At 40.2% G+C, this 19,002-nt stretch overlaps 3 protein-coding genes and 1 long non-coding RNA gene across 4 annotated transcripts; 3 read left to right on the top strand and 1 right to left on the bottom strand.

The window, feature by feature from the left end:
* Window positions 1-1,976: 1,976 nt before the first annotated feature.
* LOC107303673 lies at window positions 1,977-3,978 on the bottom strand. The gene is made up of 3 exons (XR_001549615.2): window positions 3,892-3,978; window positions 2,659-3,392; window positions 1,977-2,497 (listed from the first exon to the last, which is right to left on the bottom strand). It is a non-coding gene; the product is annotated as an uncharacterized LOC107303673 (long non-coding RNA).
* A 78-nt stretch (window positions 3,979-4,056) lies between these two features.
* LOC102722460 (disease resistance protein RPM1-like) lies at window positions 4,057-6,654 on the top strand. Its single transcript, XM_006646943.3, has one exon. The coding sequence runs from the start codon at window positions 4,057-4,059 to the stop codon at window positions 6,652-6,654; it is 2,598 nt and encodes an 865-aa protein (XP_006647006.2).
* Window positions 6,655-7,865: 1,211 nt separating this feature from the next.
* Window positions 7,866-10,695, top strand: LOC102712781 (biogenesis of lysosome-related organelles complex 1 subunit 2). Its single transcript, XM_006648339.3, has 2 exons — window positions 7,866-8,053; window positions 9,254-10,695. Exons 1-2 carry the CDS (start codon window positions 7,940-7,942, stop codon window positions 9,521-9,523), a joined length of 384 nt encoding a protein of 127 aa, XP_006648402.1. The 5' UTR covers window positions 7,866-7,939; the 3' UTR covers window positions 9,524-10,695.
* A 942-nt stretch (window positions 10,696-11,637) lies between these two features.
* Window positions 11,638-16,289, top strand: LOC102712505 (alpha/beta hydrolase domain-containing protein 17A-like). The gene is made up of 6 exons (XM_015833762.2): window positions 11,638-12,127; window positions 14,373-14,409; window positions 14,493-14,729; window positions 14,808-14,855; window positions 15,481-15,908; window positions 16,040-16,289. Exons 1-6 carry the CDS (start codon window positions 11,781-11,783, stop codon window positions 16,107-16,109), a joined length of 1,167 nt encoding a protein of 388 aa, XP_015689248.2. The 5' UTR covers window positions 11,638-11,780; the 3' UTR covers window positions 16,110-16,289.
* Window positions 16,290-19,002: the final 2,713 nt, after the last annotated feature.

Genomic DNA, 19,002 nt, shown 5'->3' with positions numbered 1-19,002 from the left:
GCGTGTTACCAAGTCCAGATAATATGGTAACTCACATGTATCGTGTATGATATTTTAAGGTAGCATGCTCAGGTAACATGTTACCTTTCCTAGTAATATAGTATCTCACATATAGCAGATATCACTCCTGAATAGTATTATATCTACTACTAATGGTATTATAAACAGTGTCATATCATCATTAACAAATTCTCGTCGTTGCCAACGTTGTCGTCGTCGTCGCAGTCGCCTGCTCAGGTAACATGTTACCTTTTCTAGTAATATAGTATCTCACATATACTAGATATCACACCTGAACAGTATCATATCTGTTACTAATGGTATTATAAACAGTGTCATATCATCGTTAACAAATTCTCATCGTCGCCAACGTCGCCGTCGCCGTCGCCGTTGCAGCCGTCGTAGTTGTCATTGACGCTGCAACTGCCGTTGACCGCCGCTAGCTGCTATCGGCCACCGCTGCTGCCATTGTTGGCGCAGTCGTCGCCGTCATCACCGTCCTCGCTGTTGTCATCATCGCCGCAACAGCCGCTGTCATCGTCGTCGCACCTCTGCTGTATGCATGAGAACGAAGAGTTTAGCTAGTGCAAATGAGAAGAAAGAGAAGTAGCAGCGTCGTGGTCGGCGCGCGACGGAGCTCGTGCAAATCATAAGAGCAGCAGCAGGGGATCCCGTCGCTGTCCTTCGGTAGCATTTCCGATTTTTTTTTTCTCTACTGTTCTGTGAATCGCATCGGAAGCTCTGAGCTGATAACCCTAGCGTGCCGACCTTAACGCTGCAGCTTCCTTTTGATGGAAGATGCGTTGGGGTTTGTGGTTGATTGGATCACATAGTTCAGGTCATCCGGTGCACCAATTGTTATACCCTGGTTTGTTTCCTAATACTGCGTTGTAAGGATGTGCAGCGGTTCCAATCATCCTCGTGTATGTCAGCGGTTCCAAGAGTTATGAAATTGTTGGTTGAATAAACTTATAATTGTCCAAATTTGTATTATCGAGTATAATTGTTTAAACAATCCATTTGAATGCTATGTATAGTGCGGAGCCTTTTTTTTATAAGAGGTCATCTTTTGGGTTATAGTGAAAAAAGTGAAACAGCATATTTACGAATAAAAAATAATTTGTGAATAAATTTTTTTATATATGTTAAAATAATCTGCAATGAAAAAACATCAAAATCAACTCCAAATTTAAAGTTAAAAATTCAAATTTTGTCATAAGCGTGAGTAAAAAGATGATGATGCAAATGAAATGGTTGTGAAGAGAATCTAGCAATTCATAACTTAAACTTTGATGATGAAAGTGACTAGAATATTTAAACTAAAGAACCTAAAAATCCTTTTATTTGGAAAAGAAGCTATTCAATTTTTTATACATAATATAAGCATCTTTAGCATTGTTTGTAGTACCGTTCTTTTTGCTGATAGATGAAATATTTTCTATTTTTTATTATTTAATGGTATAATGATGGAATTAAGTATCCAAAAATTTATTTTAGAAACATGAGGAATATCGATGTAAGAAGCATTTTGAAAACAAAAAAGAAAACCGCTCAGCAATCCAAAAAGCATGTGTCCAAAAGCCAAGTAAAAAAGATACGAGAAATTTAAAGAAAAGAACGTAACCTTGTTTTATCGACAATTTCACATTTAAATTTCCTTACATCCTACTTATCAGTTCATTATTAAAGGGCACCAAGTCTTTTCTCAAATTTAACATCTGTACGGGAACATCCACCTAAACTGTGGTATACCAGCAATTTTCTCATCTGCATAGTCATTTGCGTAGTGAAGAGAAGAAAAAACGTGTTCGCCAGAAGTGGTTCGGCCACGCTTGTCCAGACAGCGACCTGGCGCGGTGGCGCCTACGGTTTTGAAACGCCGGAATTTCGGTCACCCATGGCGTTCAACACAATATTTGATTGGGAAAAAGAAACATGTGAATGAAAGTTTTTGAATACAAACTGGCATCTGCAGGGCAAAAAAAAAAAAGCTGGTATGATATACATGATGATGAATCCACTGTGTGTATATGACAAAAATTATACCGTGTACATGTACTCTCTTAATCCCACAAAAAGTACTCTCTTAATCCCACAAAAAATAAATCTAGCAATAGATATGACACATTTTAATACAACAAACGAATCTGAACAGATGTATATCCAGATTTGTACTACTTGCATGTGTCATATTTAGTATTAGGTTGGTTTTTTATGGGACAGAAGAAGTATATCGCTAGAGCTGAATCGCATGTGGTAGACCGAAAATTTACAAGCCATTAGCATTTCTGGTCCATGTCCATAATTTAGTTTCTTCGTGGTAACCAGATCACTGCATTCACATAAACCAAATATAACTCATCCCAACCACATATATAAGAGGAGAAATTCACCACTGGATATTTGCACAATTGTCGATTTGCTTTACCCACCCACTGTATGAGTATGAAATGTGAGCACTAAACATTTATCATTCAGATGAGTGGCAAATCCAAACCTGAGTAGAAAAGAAAAAGGAGGGCAGACAAATAGTAGTCCACAAGATACGTTGATAGGTATTTTATCCACACAAAAAATGACAAACAGTAGTCGAAAAGATACATTGAGAGGTAATTTAACTGTAATAAAGGGAAACGTGAGATAGAAGTCGATGAATACCTTAAAAGTCCAAGCACATGATTGGTACCTTTGTAGTTTGTTTTTTTTCCTTCAAAAAGATAAGTCCATTAAATACCAAGTGATCGAAGGATGCGTTGACCTGCCGCTTCATGCCTCCATGTTCAACTAGGGCATATATGAAGCACATTAAACTCTCTCTTTAGTTCTGTGCTGTTCTTAAATTGGTCTCCTATGGCATCAGCTCTGCTACCGCATCAGGTGAGTAGTATAAATTATGCACAGAGATCTAAATATTTGAACAGTTGGTATTACCTTAGACCTCTTTCTAAGGATATAATTTTGTCCCTTTGGTGAATGTATGGGGATTGCTGCACGCGTGATCCGCTAGCTTCTAAGCTTTAAACAGTGAACATGGTTTTTTCCCCTGATTAGAATAGCTCATTTTTCATGTGGAACAGGGCTGATCATTCAGATCGCAGAGAATTATCATCTCACTTTGTAAGCATATAATATGAATCCACTTAGCTTTGATCTTCCATGATGTGGCAAAATATTACTAGTATGTTGTTCCTCTGAAGCAAGCAAATATATGTTGATTCAACATCGCATCATCAGGAAACCATTAGCAACTTCACATTATCAACATAACAGGCAGGGAATGTTCTGGCGGCAGCATAACTTAGTAGCATACTCATCATTAGCAAGAAGCTGAGAAAGATGTCCCTCATGAAAAGGAATTCCTTTTCCAAACAATATATAATCTAGTGTTAGGCCTGAAATTGGTGTGGGACAGCACAAATGAGTTGTCTTACAGAATGAATATGCCGTTGATAGATTTTACACTTCAAAAGATTAATAAAACTCGACAACCATATGTTGCAGATATGCTTTATGAAAATTACATCACTAAAAAAGGTATCCGGAAATGAATTCAGCATTAAGATGATGCAGTTTAAAAGTTGAATTATTCTATAATAGCAGGAAGCAGCATCACTCTGAACAAATGGAGAAAGATATATATTCAATATTGATATTGCCTACGCATGCAACTAGTATGCTTCTCTTAGTTTCAACTTCTAAAGTTAATCTAAACACTTTTTTAGTCCTTTATGTTATATACATAAAAACAGGCTTTTCATATACTAACGTGTTTATTTCATTGTGTACTTCAGACATCCAATAAAGTGGAATGTTACCTTTCGTTCAACAGGCTAAATGGAAATTATCTCTAGTTGGCTATGCTAGCATATACACAAAGGGAGAACAACTCACCAATCACTAGGTGAAGACAATATGGCAGAAGCAGCAGTGGTCCTAGCTCTTGGCAAGCTTGTGACCTCTTTTGGCGTATCATCACTGAGGACTTCCATAGAGAAAGAAGCCACATTGCTGAAAGATCTGCCACACATTGCAAAGCACATTGAGAGAGAATTAGACATGATTCATCATTTCTTGAGCCAGGTTGGAACAAAAATCTACAGCAACAAAGTTCTTGAAGGATGGATAGTAAGGGTGCGAAAGGTCGCTTACTGTGTTGAGGACATAATAGATGAGTACTGCTATAATATTACTCTTGTACAGGATGAAGGTCGTTTTAAGAGGGTAATTCACAAAACATTCTTTACAAATGCTTTTCATCGCATCGCTGTTGAGCTGAAAGACATCGAGGAAGAGATCAAACACCTGTCACAGCTGAAAAGGGACTATCGAGAAATGTTCAATGAGTTACTCGACAATGCTAGCGATAATGCTGATATGCACCTCCTCTCATCTAATCGTTCTCTACATTCCATAAAAGAATATGAGATTGTTGGGATGAAGGAAGACATGGAACTGCTTGATAAATGGCTGGATCCCAAGGAACTAGGTCGAATAGTAATATCAGTGTGGGGTTTTGGTGGATTGGGTAAAACAACCCTAGTCAGGAAGGTGTATGATTGGGAGAAAGGGCTGAAAAGTTTTGATTGTTACTCATGGATTACAGTGTCACATAATTACAACATTGATGCCATATCAAGGAAGTTGATTCAAGAGTTGAGTGAGGACCAAAGCAAAGTTCCTTCTGATCTTGATACTATGCACCGTGGCCAGCTGAACAAAGCATTGAAGGAGGTGCTATCATATAAAAAATACTTGATTGTACTCGATGATGTATGGGATACTGGGGCTTTCCATGAGCTGATAGACTCACTGATAGATGACTACAAAGGAAGTAGGATAATAATCACAACTAGGAACAATGATGTTGCTTCATTGGCTCAAGAAATGTACAAGATGAAGCTTAATCCACTAGGCAATGATGATGCATTTGAACTCTTTCGTAAAAGGTGTTTCCAGAAAAGCAATATGGAGTACCCCTCTCATTTGGAGGAATTGTCTAGGCAGCTTGTGAACAAGTGTGGAGGTTTGCCATTGGCAATTAATGCAATAGGCAATGTATTGGCTGTACAGGAATCAAGAGAAATAGTATGGAGAAGAATAAACAACCAATTCAGATGTGAATTGGAGGACAATCCTGGCCTAGACAAAGTAAAGAGTGCAATGAGCATAAGCTTCATGTACCTGCCAAGGCATCTGAAAAATTGTTTTCTGTATTGCAGTATGTTCCCGCAAGATTACGTTTTCAATCGTGAGCTTCTTTTGAAGCTATGGATAGTAGAGGGTTTTGTAAAACAAAGAGGAACGAGTACACTGGAGGAGGTTGCAGATGGCTACTTCATTGAGTTGATCCAACAAAGCATGATGCAACTTGTCGAGAACGATGAGATCGGCAGAGTGGTGAGCTGCAGAATGCATGATATCATGCGAGAATTAGGACTCACCTTTTCTAGGAAGGAAAGATTTGGTCTGGCAGACATAAACATTGAAACTGAGAACAAGGATGATGTCCGCCGGCTACTTATGTCAAACCAAGAGCAAGTGAATCAGCTACTAAGATCAACCATGGATCTTCCTCATCTTAGGACATTCATCGCAACCAACAAAGTTGCAAATTATCAGTTGTTATGTTTACTGATTTCCAGGTGTAAATACCTAGCTGTTCTGGAGTTACGAGACTCACCCCTAGACAAGATTCCAGAAAATATCGGGGATCTGTTCAACTTGCGCTACTTTGGCCTAAGGAGGACACATGTTAAGTCCCTTCCGAGATCAATTAAAAAGCTTTCCAATTTAGAAACTCTAGACATGAAGTCCACTAAGATTGAAACTCTCCCAAAAGAGGTAGCTAAACTAAAGAAGCTGAGGCACATCTTTGCTGAGAAATTGGATGATCCAGAAGAGAAGGAGTTGCGCTATATCCGTGGTGTGAAATTTCCACATGGTATATTTGATTTGGTACAGCTGCAGACTCTGAAGACTGTCGAAGCAACTAAGAAATCCGTGAAACTACTAAAATCCTTGCCTGATCTGAGGCTTTTGTGCGTTGAGAATGTACGCCGTGATGACTGTGCAACGCTGTTTTCATCCTTGTCGAATATGAGCCAACTCAACAGCTTTCTCATCAGTGCCAATGATCTGAATGACCCACTGGATTTTGATGCTTTCAATCCTAAAAGTACAAAGCTAGAGAAGCTCTTTATCAGAGGATGCTGGGACAGCGAGACATTCTGGAAACCAGTGTTTCGTAACTATGGTGCAAATATCAAGTACCTGACACTCACTTTTTGCAAAAATATTGCGGATCCACTATTATCGATCTCATCCAGCATGCCAAATCTGATATTTTTAAGCATACGCAGGGGATGCTGGGCTGAGGACATAACTCTTCGTGCAGGGTGGTTTCCTCATCTGAAGACTCTTTGCCTAGGAAACATGGAGCTTAGAAGGCTTTGCATTGAGGAGGGTGCCGTTATCAGGCTGGAAGTGCTGCTTCTGCTATCCCTCATGTCTCTCAAGGAGGTTCCAAAAGGTTTGGACCTTGTTCGATCCCTCAAGAAGCTCAATGTCTCCATGCCACACCATGAGTTCAAGGTAGAGTGGGAGAGAGACAACTGGAAGATGAAATTGCACCATGTCCAAGACATACGTGTGTAAGAAGAATTATAGGTTGTTGCCTGCATTTTCTTTTCTTTCTGTGAAGCTTACTCCAAACCATCAAGTGCTAGGTCGCGTTCGGAAGGTATGGATAAGTTAACTTATCCCTGGCAGGGAAAACGTAGTAATAGATTAGTACATGATTAATTAATTATTAATTATTAAAAAAACATATAATAGATTAATATGATTTTTTAAAACAACTTTCCTATAGAAAATTTTCGCAAAAAATATACCGTTTAGTAGTTCGGGAAGCGTGCACGCAGAAAACGGGAAGGGATAAGTTAACTAAGCCGGGCGGCGAACGCGGCCCTAGTGTGGCAAACACTTGCCAATGTTACCGGTGCTCACAATGAATAAAACAATAGTTGTTTGTCTTCATAATTCATTTGGTTTGCTTATTTGAAGTAGACAGAAAATCTCATGAACTCTGTCGGAGTCTAATTAAGGGGAGGAAAGAGTACCTTTGGTGGTAAGAAATTTATAAGCAATTCCAAACTAAGGAGACTAGACGAGAACTCCTGCTTACAATGTTCCTCAACCTCAGCTTTTTCACAAAAGAAAATTGGTGTCCTATGAAATGGCATTTACCAAAAATCGTTGCAAGTACTTCTTCCCCTCTCTGAAGTGGTGGAATCTACTCCGTACTATGATTGTTTGCTAAGATATGCGTAGGCCGGAGAAATACTCCCTAGTTTGAAAATGCTCTTAAACAAAGCGAAGATAAATCATATGAACATTCATTTAGCCAATTTCGTTCTTGAATCACATTTGCAAAACAGAAAAAAGGCATAGACCTTAACCCATTCGCGATGCAGTTTCATGCCAAAAAAAAGGGGGTGGGGGGCAGAATGTCACCAGGCTTCGTGCGAGCCGAGCAGAGGCTTCCGCTGAATCACCATCGCAGCAGCCGGCCGGCACCCCTACTCCGCCTTGCCGCCGCCGCCGATCTCCGCCTTGCCGCCGCCGCCACGTGGGCTCTGGCTACACACCGGAGAAGAGAGAGAGAGAGAGAGGAGAAGCTGCGATGCGAATGAATCAACAAGGCTTGGCCCATATAAAACCCGCAGTACGGCCCATCACAATCATGGGCCTACTACGACGCCGAAATTGTAGGCCCACGAAGAGGCGGGCCGCGAACCCAACTGGGCCGTGCTTTACTGGGCCCAAAGCTAGCCTAAGGCTAAAGCGAAGAGAGGGCCGCGGCTGCCGCCGGAGCTCCGATCCGAGGGCGGCGAACGGCGCGGGAGGAGAAGAGGGCGCAGGCGCGGCGCGGCCGCCGTAGATGTCGGGCGCGGCTCCGGCTCCGGCTCCGGCGCAGGGGGAGCGAGACGAGCTGGCGGATTCGCTTGCCGAGCTCTTCGCCAACGTCTCCCTCATGGTCCGCGGCGAGCTGCAGGTTTCCTTCGTCCCTCCCTCCGCTTCGTCTTTGTAGCCGGGCGGCCAAATTTCGTGGTCTCGTAGTTTTCTCGCTTCTCGCGGTCGCAGGATAGGCCGTCGTAAAATTGGAGATTTTTTTTTCTCTACTGTTCTGTGAATCGCATCGGAAGCTCTGAGCTGATAACCCTAGCGTGCCGATCTTAACGCTGTAGCTTTCTTTTGATGGAAGATGCGTTGGGGTTTGTGGTTGATTGGATCACATAGTTCATCCGGTGCACCAATTGTTATACTCTGGTTTGTTTCCTAATATTGCGTTGTAAGGATGTGTAGCAGTTCCAGTCATATTGGTGTCCCCTGGTTCAATGGAGATGCATAGTTTAGTTATTAGTGTCAACTTCGCATCATTGAATTGGAGAATTGGTTGATGCTACTTGCGTGCCACTTCATGGAATTCTTTTTCACATTTTAGCAGGCTAGTTTTTAGTCATTCAGTGAATAGCATCAGCTAAGTTTTAGTCATTCATGGTATTGGTTAATGGTATCAGCTGAGTTTTTAGTCATTCAATGTGCCTGACTCAGAGTTTGGCTAGTTGTTGTTTTCTGAGATTGAATGCATACTTTTTGTCCAAAAATTGCATGTGTGGTATGCCAGCAAGGAAAGTATGGCATGCAAACACATCAGCTCGTATTGGCTTAAGTAACATAGCATTGAAATTCACTCTTCTTTGACTGTTTGTCATGTGAATCAAAACATGCAAAGTGTATGTACAATGATATTAACAGACCTTTGGTTTGTAGCAATCAGAGGCTTTCACTTGGTTTGGTGTTTTGTGTTATTGGGAACTGTACTACCTCTCAATCATACACAGTTGCCAACAAATTGTAATCATAATTTGAGCAATAAATGAGCGTTTTGACACAAAGGTTCTTTTGTCAACATAAGTGTGTGTAAATGATATGAAAATGATTACTTCACATAACTTCACCTAACCATGTAGATCCATTTAAGATTTAAAGGTAAGTTGCTCAATCTGTACTTTGAAGTAGAAGATGACAGTTTTTGTTCACTGTGAACTGTGGAAAGTCGAACGGTTGAACCCATGCTAATGTTTAGTGGTATGGTGATATAACAATCAGGATTTGTTGGTTTGGTTCTTGTTGCAGTCAACATTTGTTATTTATTGAACTTGGGTTTTCATTTGGATCTCATTCACTGCAGGGGGCTAACAACCAGCTCTCGCTACTTGAAAAAATGAATCAGCGTGTAGCAGAGGAATACAATAACTATGGAGATGTTGCATCCGGCCTTCGTGTTTTTGTAGAACAACTGAATGAGAAAAACCAAAGCTTTGATGAGTATGTATCGCAGATTGATGCGATAGACCAACAGGTGACTGAGTTTGAGGCAGTGGTGTCCATGCTTGATAAGCATGTATCCCTGTTGGAAAAGAAAGTCAAGTCCGCTTATAACATTGCTCCTGCCCAATGAACAATGGTCCCTCACTCCCTCTCTGTATGTTCCTTTTCACTTTGCCATATGGTCTTATCTAAATGAGGTTAGCAACCAAATTTGTGGATGAGAATTTGATACCCGTTTATCTCTGATGTTTCCAACACCTGTATAGTAGCCTAGTGCAATTGGACAGCCAAGTTGTGGTGTAACTTTCTGTCATTGTTGCTGCAGAATCGACAGATGACAAATTGGCACAGTGTTAAGAGTTTGTTCTCATTGCCCTACTTGTGATCATGTTCAGTGTTAGGAAAATGGTGTGTATGCATCAAGATTTGTAGTAACTCTGAAGCAGTGGCTGATGAACTGGGCATTCTCTGTGCACATTCCAACCCAGATTCCTGCACATTTTCAATTCATGGAATCAATAGCATGGACACTGGCACTCTTTGACATGTGGAGGCAGTGTGAGTTCAGAATTTGCTGTGGCCACACTGTCATTATCATCCAGCACAGAGTAATTTGACCAGCATTTCGTTCTCCGGGAAACACGTCGGTTTGACCTCGTGCCTTCTGCCCAATTGCCTTCACTGGATAAATTAAATTACAAGTTGCACAAATTTCTTGAGAAAAACAGGTTAGGTAGGACCTGTTCTTCTAAAAGGGACACTTCCCCATTAGAGAAGTTACTAAATTAAATTAGCAAAGTGAGTGATTGATTGTTTGATTTAACTCCACATTGGATATAATGGAACATTGATTGGGACTGGGGCTATCTTTTATACCAACACTGACAGTGGGCCCATATATTGCTGTGGCCCACCTGTCAGTGAGAGTGGACCCGGATTATTGTGGGCATTAAATTAAGCATGGAGAAAAGCATCTCTTTGTCGATAATGGCGAGGCCTTGCGTTCCCATGATCCACCTTATCCAGCACATCATCTGCCGCTGCAAGGTTGTTGCAGGATAGGCCCCTCAGCTTTTTTTCAGAATTGCATCATGATGGTGTCGGCCTTCTGCTGCTGCTGTTTGTTCTTAATTTGGATCATGGACATGTGGATCCATTATCTGGAATTGATCTTGTATTTCGTTTGACATAAAATATATTATATTTAGGTGTTTGTTTGTTAATGTGCAATATTTGCAGATGATAAATGCCATGATCCAATACATTATACTCCATGGTACAAGGGCTAATTATTTTCATTTTTTAAAAGTAAAATTTAAGAGGCAATTGTGTTTGAGAGTTTCCACGCGTGTTCATTTGGCCCGTGTTCTCCTCTTGGTGAAAACTCTGGAATGTGTGGGAATAATCTATTTTCCATGTGTGGAGGGAATTGAGATAATAATGATGATGGAATGTGCACAATTGAGGATTATTTGGGAATGCAGGAATTTTAGTACATGATTTTCACAAGAAATAATTCAATTCCTCCAAAATTCCACAAAATCCCTCCAAACTGAATAGGCCATGAATAAACTGTGAATGATCGGGATTCATGTTATGATCATATTTTGTCGTGTATGTCCTAATTTGGTGAATTTGTTATTCTTGAGATATAAGAGTGTGTTGAATATAGAAATAGTTGATCAACTGATAAGTTTCAACCTAGACATTCTGGAAAAAACTAGTTTCAATTTAAATAAGGAACTCATGATTCCAAGACCATGTTTGTTCGCTGAAAAGAAATCCATAGAGCATACACCAAAATCCAAGTCATCCTTTTATACATAACCATCAAATTCTCAATCTTTTTTAAAATATAATATCCAACCTTTTCTCGTTACAACTTTATCTCTTAAAAAAGATAATAGTTAAAACTTTTTGTTTGTTTTGTATCACTATTGTCCCTTACCCTTTTTCTATAAAATAAAACCTTTTTCAAAAAAAACACTACTAAATAACATTCAACCATCGATGAACAAATACTCCAGAATTCCCCTGAAACACTTTATACCAAACTATCCATTTTCACATAACCATCAAATCCTCAAAACTTTTTTCTTTGTGGGAGACGCTCCAATTTCCAACTTTTTTTTGGTTGTTTACTAGTACCTACTTCTTGTTCTTGTACCTGTTTTAATTTAATTTATTTCCTTCTGCAAATTAAAACCTCAACAATTAACCACCCAAACCGGCCCCCCTCTTCCCTTCCAACGAAACCAAAACGAAACGGAAACGCGCTCCCCGTCGTCGCCCTCCCCCCTCCTCCTCCGCCTCCTCCGCCGCGGCGCAAACCCTAACCCTAGCAATCCCACTCCCTCCCCCTCCCCCTCCCCCTCGCGGCTTCCCCGATGGGCGCCGTCACCTCGACGGTCGCGGCCCGCTTCGCCTTCTTCCCGCCCAGCCCGCCGTCGTACGGCCTCGAGGCCCCGGCACCGCCACCGGCACCGGCCGGGGAGGGGGCGGGGGCGGAGGGAGGAGGAGGGGTGGTGGTGGAGCTGACGGGGGTGCCGAGGAGGGGGAACGTGGAGGCGAGGCGGCTGCGGACGAAGCGCGGGACGGAGGTGGTGGCGATGTACGTGCGGCAGGCGGGGGCGCGGCTCACGCTGCTCTACTCGCACGGCAACGCGGCCGACCTCGGCCAGATGTTCGAGCTCTTCGTCGAGCTCAGCGCCCACCTCAACGTCAACCTCATGGGGTACGTGTGTGTGTGCCTTCCCCTCTCCTCCCGAATTGGGGGGGTTGGTTGGTGGATTGCCTTTAGATTGAGATGGTGTGTTGCTGGGTTGGTGGATTCGAGTCCAATCTCGGATCTTCTAGGTGTGTCTCTCCCTGGATCAAAAGCTACGTTTTTCCTTCTGTGGTCTGATTAGTATGGGGATGCTTGATTTGCTAGGCCGATCAGTACGATGGATGCTTGCTTTTTAGTTTTGATGAACGTTGCTAGCTTCTCTTAATCCGGGCTTGTTTGATTAGGTTAGCGTTTTAGTGTGACGTTGAAGTTGATCAGTGGCCTGTGCTGCAGGGTTAGGATTTGCTGGCTGTAGTCTTTGATTCCATGCGAATTTTGACTCGTGATCTCGTGTGCGCTATTGTATCAATGTATCCTGGCATGTATATTTTGTGTTTGCTAATGGGTGTATCTGGTTGTTTTCGTATTCCTTAAAGCTGTTCTTTTTTATGATCTATTAATTATTTATTATTGGAATGATCTCAAGGTGATGTACATGGTGGAGGATGTCTACTTAGGTGATTTTTTGCTGACCTTGGGTAGCAAGAATGATATTGATAAATCCTTATCTGTTTCTATTCAGATATTTCATGAATCACTGTGTTCTATGGGAGATGCTAGGGAGCTCAATGTCGTTGGATACTTGTTACCATTGCTGGTCATAACTTGAAACTTAGGATAATTTTTTTAAATTAATTGTTAGATGTTAAAACCTAGCTGAGTTTCTTTTTACTGTTTTCATTAGATCTGTTCATCAATGACATTTTGATGAAAAAAATGTTCATAGTGAAGCTACGGTTGAATTAATTGTGCCCATGAAACTGTCCTGTTGCTTATTAATGAAGTGTGGCAAGGAAACCGATAGTTAACAAATCGTTTCACTAAATTATTACATGCATGCATTTCCATCCCTCTTATAGCTATTTTAGAAGAATTAATTAATGACTTAATGTTAGGGTTGTCATCTGTCTTGTGTAACCTTCATATTGTTGTGCAAATGTTCGAATGGCCTCATGGGTTCTACGAGCGAACATTCAAACAGTTGAGTAATTTGTGTCAGTACTGGTGGGTATCCACCCAGAGGTGGAAATGAGATATCATAAATCATCATTCTGTTTGTTTGTTTGCTTTTGTTCTTTGGTTCAAGTTTTACTTGATGCATTAGATGAAGGAACCTTTGTCTTCTTTTTTAACTGCCATGCCAGATTACCTTGCGTTGTGGTGAAATTATGCTGGGAAAGGTTTGGCTAGTGAATTGGTTGATGATGTGTGGCCTGGTGATTGGTTTCGCTGATGGGAGAACGATTGATTGATTCAGTGGATCTTGCAGCTCTAGCTAATTTTATATTCTGTGGTTAGGAGTGATTTGCTTGTCCTTTCCTCCTTTTTTTAACTTCACTTTTTTTGTTCCCTAGCATGATACTAATATAATCGTTGTTTGTTTGTCTTTGTGTTATAGCTATGTCATTGTCTGTTGAACCTAGTTTCGTCCTTTTTGTGTGGGCACCACTACTTTTTACCAAGACGATTTATGTATACTAGTTGCTAGTATTTGACTGCGTGATGCAATTCAATGTCACTGTAGAACCTCCTGCTAACATGGTCCATGAAGTTTTGTCCCAGATGGGATATGGTTACAATTCACTGCATTGCCTAAGATGCCCACACCATTGGGTAGATACAATACAAGGCATTCTTAATTTGCAGCTTAACAAATTTGTGTTATCTGATTTGTTTCTGCTTCTCCATCAAACCTTAAATGATTAAGGCCACTATAATGGAAAGTGGTGGAAGGTTCATGATTTTTTTTTCATAAGATATGTTAATTTCTATTGCTGTAAAACATAGATCCATCATCTGACCGTGAATTACCACTATCTTCCTTATGGAATCCTTGGCATGTCAACTTTAGTTTATCTTCTGGAAGTGATGACTAAACTATGACTTAATTGATGTAACCATTTGTGAGGCTATGTAGTTTGAGCTTTAAGTGATCAATCTATTCCTTCCCAGTTTATATGGTTGAGAGTTGCATCCACGACTCCATGATTTGTTCTTACTGTAATATTAGCACCTTGCATTAGGAAGGTTTCAGAACCATCAACTAGGAGATATCAAATGAAGCCACCTGCTTGTCTTAACCACTTGGCGAGCTTCTTTTTTAGGCTTATTGTAGCTTTAAATTAATAGCTTCTCTGTCTTCATTTTTCAGCTATGACTATTCTGGCTATGGGCAATCTTCTGGGAAGGTAAGAGGTTTTTGTTTATACATATTTTACGTATCTTTAATCTCCTCAATGTGCATAGCATTAACCCTTTTTTAATCTTGCAGCCCAGCGAGCAGAACACTTACGCTGATATAGAAACTGTTTACAGATGTCTTGTAGAAACCTATGGAGCATCCGAGGAAAATATCATTCTTTATGGCCAATCAGTGGGTAGTGGTCCTACTTTGGATTTAGCCTCCCGTTTGCCTCGTTTGAGGGCAGCTGTTCTTCATAGCCCAATTTTGTCTGGCTTAAGAGTGATGTATCCTGTAAAACACACATATTGGTTTGACATATACAAGGTAATTAATTTCAATTATGTCATTTTTTAAGCACTTACCTTTTACTAATTTTGTCCTTTTCTATCTCTATTTCTGCAGAACATTGACAAGATCCCATTAGTCAGGTGCCCTGTATTAGTGATTCATGTGAGTATCGTTTCATCCTTATATCAAATCCCATTTTGCAATTTGATTTTATGTACATGGCATGCTTGTGCTCATGCACTTGATTGTATGTTTACGTAGTGAATTGAATCATTGGAATATGAAATTGCCAACAATTGTTTGTATGTTTCTGATTGGGCACGCATGTACATGTGGTAATTATAATGTTACATGAGTGAAGTTGAGCGTAAACATTGAGGTTATAAGCTACCCAGTTGTACCATTCTTTTATTGCACCTGCCCCCTGTCCTTTGGTTTATTTTTCCCTTATGTTCTTTTAGTAGCATAAGTGTGCTTATATGACAGAAGCATAAGGTTAGCAACTGCTAGGGAAAAAATGGCATGGAGACAAAATTATGCTAATGCCGAGAGAAGCCTTTTCAGTTCACTGTGATGAAAATTGTGGCAATTGAGATAACATATCCTGTAAATATGGGACAAGTATTCTGTTAGAAACATCAGTTTTCTGATTAGTATGGTTTGGTACTGTTTGTGTGAATTTTACTTGACAATAGATTTACCATGTGATATGAAAGCCTATTCATTCTAATCAAAATTTAGAAGAAAGTTCATGATGCTAATGTAGTAATATAATTGCTTTCCCCAGGGTACAGCTGATGAGGTCGTCGACTGTTCCCATGGGAGGGCATTGTGGGAGCTTGCTAAAGTAAAGTATGAGCCTCTATGGGTCAAAGGAGGAAACCACTGTAATTTGGAACTGTACCCGGAGTACATTAAGCATCTAAAAAAGTTTGTTGGGGCCATTGAGAAATCGCCACCCCTTTATGATGAATCTCCACAGAGCTCAGGTCCATCCGATAATAATACTCAAACAGATCCTGAAGGCACAGAAGACTCGAAGAAAAGCACAGACTGCAGGGAGAAAACAAGGCCAAGCATAGATCACAGACAAAGCACAGATAGTCGGGAGAAACCAAGGGGCAGCACAGATAGGAGAGATAAAAACAGGAAGAGTGTGGACCAACCACGGGCTAGTGTCGATCAGCCTGACCGGCCAAGGAAAAGCGTTGACCGGTATGGTTACCTTGTTAACTTATGCATATTTTTTTCTGTGAGATCATGATCGTATGTGTACACTATTTCTACAGTTTGTTGATTTATGACATGTTCATTTTCTCGACTAAATTAATCAACCGGTGTAACAGCTTTGGCGGGGTGATGAAGTCCGTCAGATATATCGACTGTTTCAGAGTAACAACTGCATCTGGGAGCTGAGGGGGAAAAAAACCGAAAAGGTTAGCGTTGGGGGGTTCGTCTGTATGTAGTCCATTTGTATAACTTAATTCATTCGGGTGATTGGTTTGGTCGCTGGAGGTGTGCCTCACAACAATGGGGGGACTTGTAATGTTTCTCTTGATTTTTTTTCGAGATGAAATAATTATTTGTTCATAAGCAGCTTATTCTCCCCCTTTCTTTACCCCCCAAATGGTTGAGATTTGTCAAGAGATGTGCCTGCAGGTGGAAACCATGTGTTAGCAAAATGCACTTGTGTTTTTTCTTCATCTTTTTGTTGGGTTAGAAGCTTGCGCGTATCAAAGTTTGTCGTCACTGAAGTCTGAAACGAGGACGAGAAGAATCTTGCCGCCACACAGTGACACAGAGTGAGTCCACCTGTACGGCGCGCGGCCACCGACGGAGGATCGCTGTGCTGTGCACGGCCTCGTGTCCCCTCCAAAACCGTCCCGCGGCCGTGCGCCCACGTTCTGCTGGCACTGCCTATGCTCCAACTCGAATACCAGCCTCACTTTATAAGTGGTATAAGGTCTGATTAATTCTCAAAACTCTTTTTTAAAACATTACATTGAATATTTAAATATCTAAATAAAACATTAAATATCTATAAACATTAAAACTAATTATACAGTTATGGAGAAAATCAGGAGACGAATCTTTTAAACCTAATTAGTACATGATTAGACATAAATGCTATAGTACAAATATGTGCTAATGACGAATTAATTAGACTCAAAAGATCCGTCTCACAGTTTTTCAGGCAGAATCTGAAATATATTTTATAATAAGACTATATTTAATACTTTAAATTTTAAATATATGATCGTACGTATCGATGTGACATTTTTCCTAAAAATTTTCCCCAACTAAACAGAGCCTTATATTTAAGGGTAATTTATTTATTAAAAGCCTTCCTTTCGTAAGATGAACAAAAGGAATACGAAGTCAACATATGTTCATATGTATATGTAAAAATAGTATATTTGATTAACTATTTTATAAAATAAACAATAAGGAATATATACTGTTTAGGCTTGGTTGGATCTCGGACTCGATTCGTTTTTGACCTCAATCGAGCCTAGCTCGAGCAACTTGAAACTCTCGAGTTTTTCGTTTTGACAATCCTGAACGTGTCTAGTGAGTACACGCGTATTATAATTTATAACTGTATATACAAATGCATTTACATAGTGCTTTAAAAAATGCAAATTACAATGTTAAAAATTTGTAATATAATAACGGATAAAAAACATCCGTTCTAAAATACAAACATAATGTAATGGACACTCTGTTTTGGAAATATGCTGGCCGCATAAGTAGACATGAGGACATACATATGTGCAAGTACGTGCATTCCTAAGTTGGAATTTCCGATCCATTCCAGAAGACCGAGTTGACTGTCTCGTCTCCCCGTTTTTCATAGCTGCTGACACGGTACACACGTCAGCAAAATTTGATTCATCAAGTTTGGAGTTTAGATTACTCCAGTACTAGTACAATACTACGAGAGAGCACCTACGATGGTTTTATTTTGTGAGCTTCTTATAGCCACAGCTTCTCACAAATTCTTTGCAAGTTAAAAGCTCTCTAAGAGCAAGTACAATAGCAGGCTATAAATCAGCTATAAGCATATTTCTATACTATTGAACTTGCTCTAAACAATACTTAACTTCTGATAATACGTAGTAGTAGAATAAAAAAAGCTACGAACTAGAAAGCCTAGCCTTTTTAAACTCTGATAAGTTAGTTTTTCATCGGTTAATTCTTATAATCTTATGCTCTCATATATGACCTATACTAGTACTATTAGAGGCCCTGGTAGTTCTCAATTTCTCATCCTCAAATTTCGGTCCTCTCCTCGTAACCAGCGAACTGTACTGTAATGTGTACCACACTCACACTAGTCCACCAGCACACATGCTTCATCTTGGAATCATTCCACGATGATTAGCACCACCAAACAACCAAGCCTACCTAGCCTCGTTCGTCACCACATCGAGGAGAACACCATGCATGTGTTCTTGCCAATTGCCACCGACACCAACAATGCCTATTCGTATCACAATATAAACAAAATTTAGAGGTACACGACTATTAAGAAAAAGGTTCTGATCGGCTCAGAAAGCATGCGAAAAACTTTAGCGGGTACAAGAGCAAACCCAACAGCTCATTCAATTTTCACCATTTATATTATCATTTGAATGATCACCTAAAATAGATTCTCTATTCGTATCATGCCTCAGTCCAATAGAACATCCATTTTGCATCGTCCATATATTTTTATTAATATTTTGTAACCATATATTCTCATGTTAATTGGATGTTGAAATATAGATGGAGCAGAGAGAATACCCACATTTGGATCACATCTCTTCAATTTGGATGGTCATCTATTTTTGCATAATGGGATGGATGATCTGCTAGAGACGGCTTTTCCGTTTGCTCTAAGTTTGTGATTTGTCAAAAGAAGAATGCATATATAGAATTTGTTATATTTTAGAATAATTTTTAAATGTTAAAAGTTGTTATATTTTGAAACCGATGGAGTACGACTAACACGCATGCACTTGATCCGTGTTTTCTTTGTTTTCACGGGAGGGCCAACACTCTTACTTAAACTTGCTTAATCACTACGTGTTGCTGCTTCGATTACAGCACCGTCGAACGATTTAATTAATCAGCAGTGGCGTTAATCAACTCACAGGTTCAGAGCACACACGCAGAACCGAATCATCGGAAGGATTACTCAACTGAAATTTTTCAACAGCGGCGAGATCTCGGTAGCAGCCAGCATCTTCAAATCCAAGCAATGGGCATGCATCCATCCATCAACAGCCCTCTTGGAACGATCGATCTCGAGAGAGCCCTTTTCTTT

Source organism: Oryza brachyantha, chromosome 2 (genome assembly GCF_000231095.2).
Source record: "Oryza brachyantha chromosome 2, ObraRS2, whole genome shotgun sequence".
NCBI lineage: Eukaryota > Viridiplantae > Streptophyta > Magnoliopsida > Poales > Poaceae > Oryza > Oryza brachyantha.
This window is presented reverse-complemented; position numbering and strand designations above follow the sequence as displayed.

Coding starts and splice junctions, on each gene's coding strand:
- LOC102722460 (XM_006646943.3), top strand. CDS start 4,057: ATGATTCATCATTTCTTGAGCCAGGTTGGAACAAAAATCTACAGCAAC.
- LOC102712781 (XM_006648339.3), top strand. CDS start 7,940: ATGTCGGGCGCGGCTCCGGCTCCGGCTCCGGCGCAGGGGGAGCGAGAC. Junction 8,054..9,253: donor TGGTCCGCGGCGAGCTGCAG/GTTTCCTTCGTC, acceptor CATTCACTGCAG/GGGGCTAACAACCAGCTCTC.
- LOC102712505 (XM_015833762.2), top strand. CDS start 11,781: ATGGGCGCCGTCACCTCGACGGTCGCGGCCCGCTTCGCCTTCTTCCCG. Junction 12,128..14,372: donor CTCAACGTCAACCTCATGGG/GTACGTGTGTGT, acceptor TTCATTTTTCAG/CTATGACTATTCTGGCTATG. Junction 14,410..14,492: donor ATGGGCAATCTTCTGGGAAG/GTAAGAGGTTTT, acceptor TTAATCTTGCAG/CCCAGCGAGCAGAACACTTA.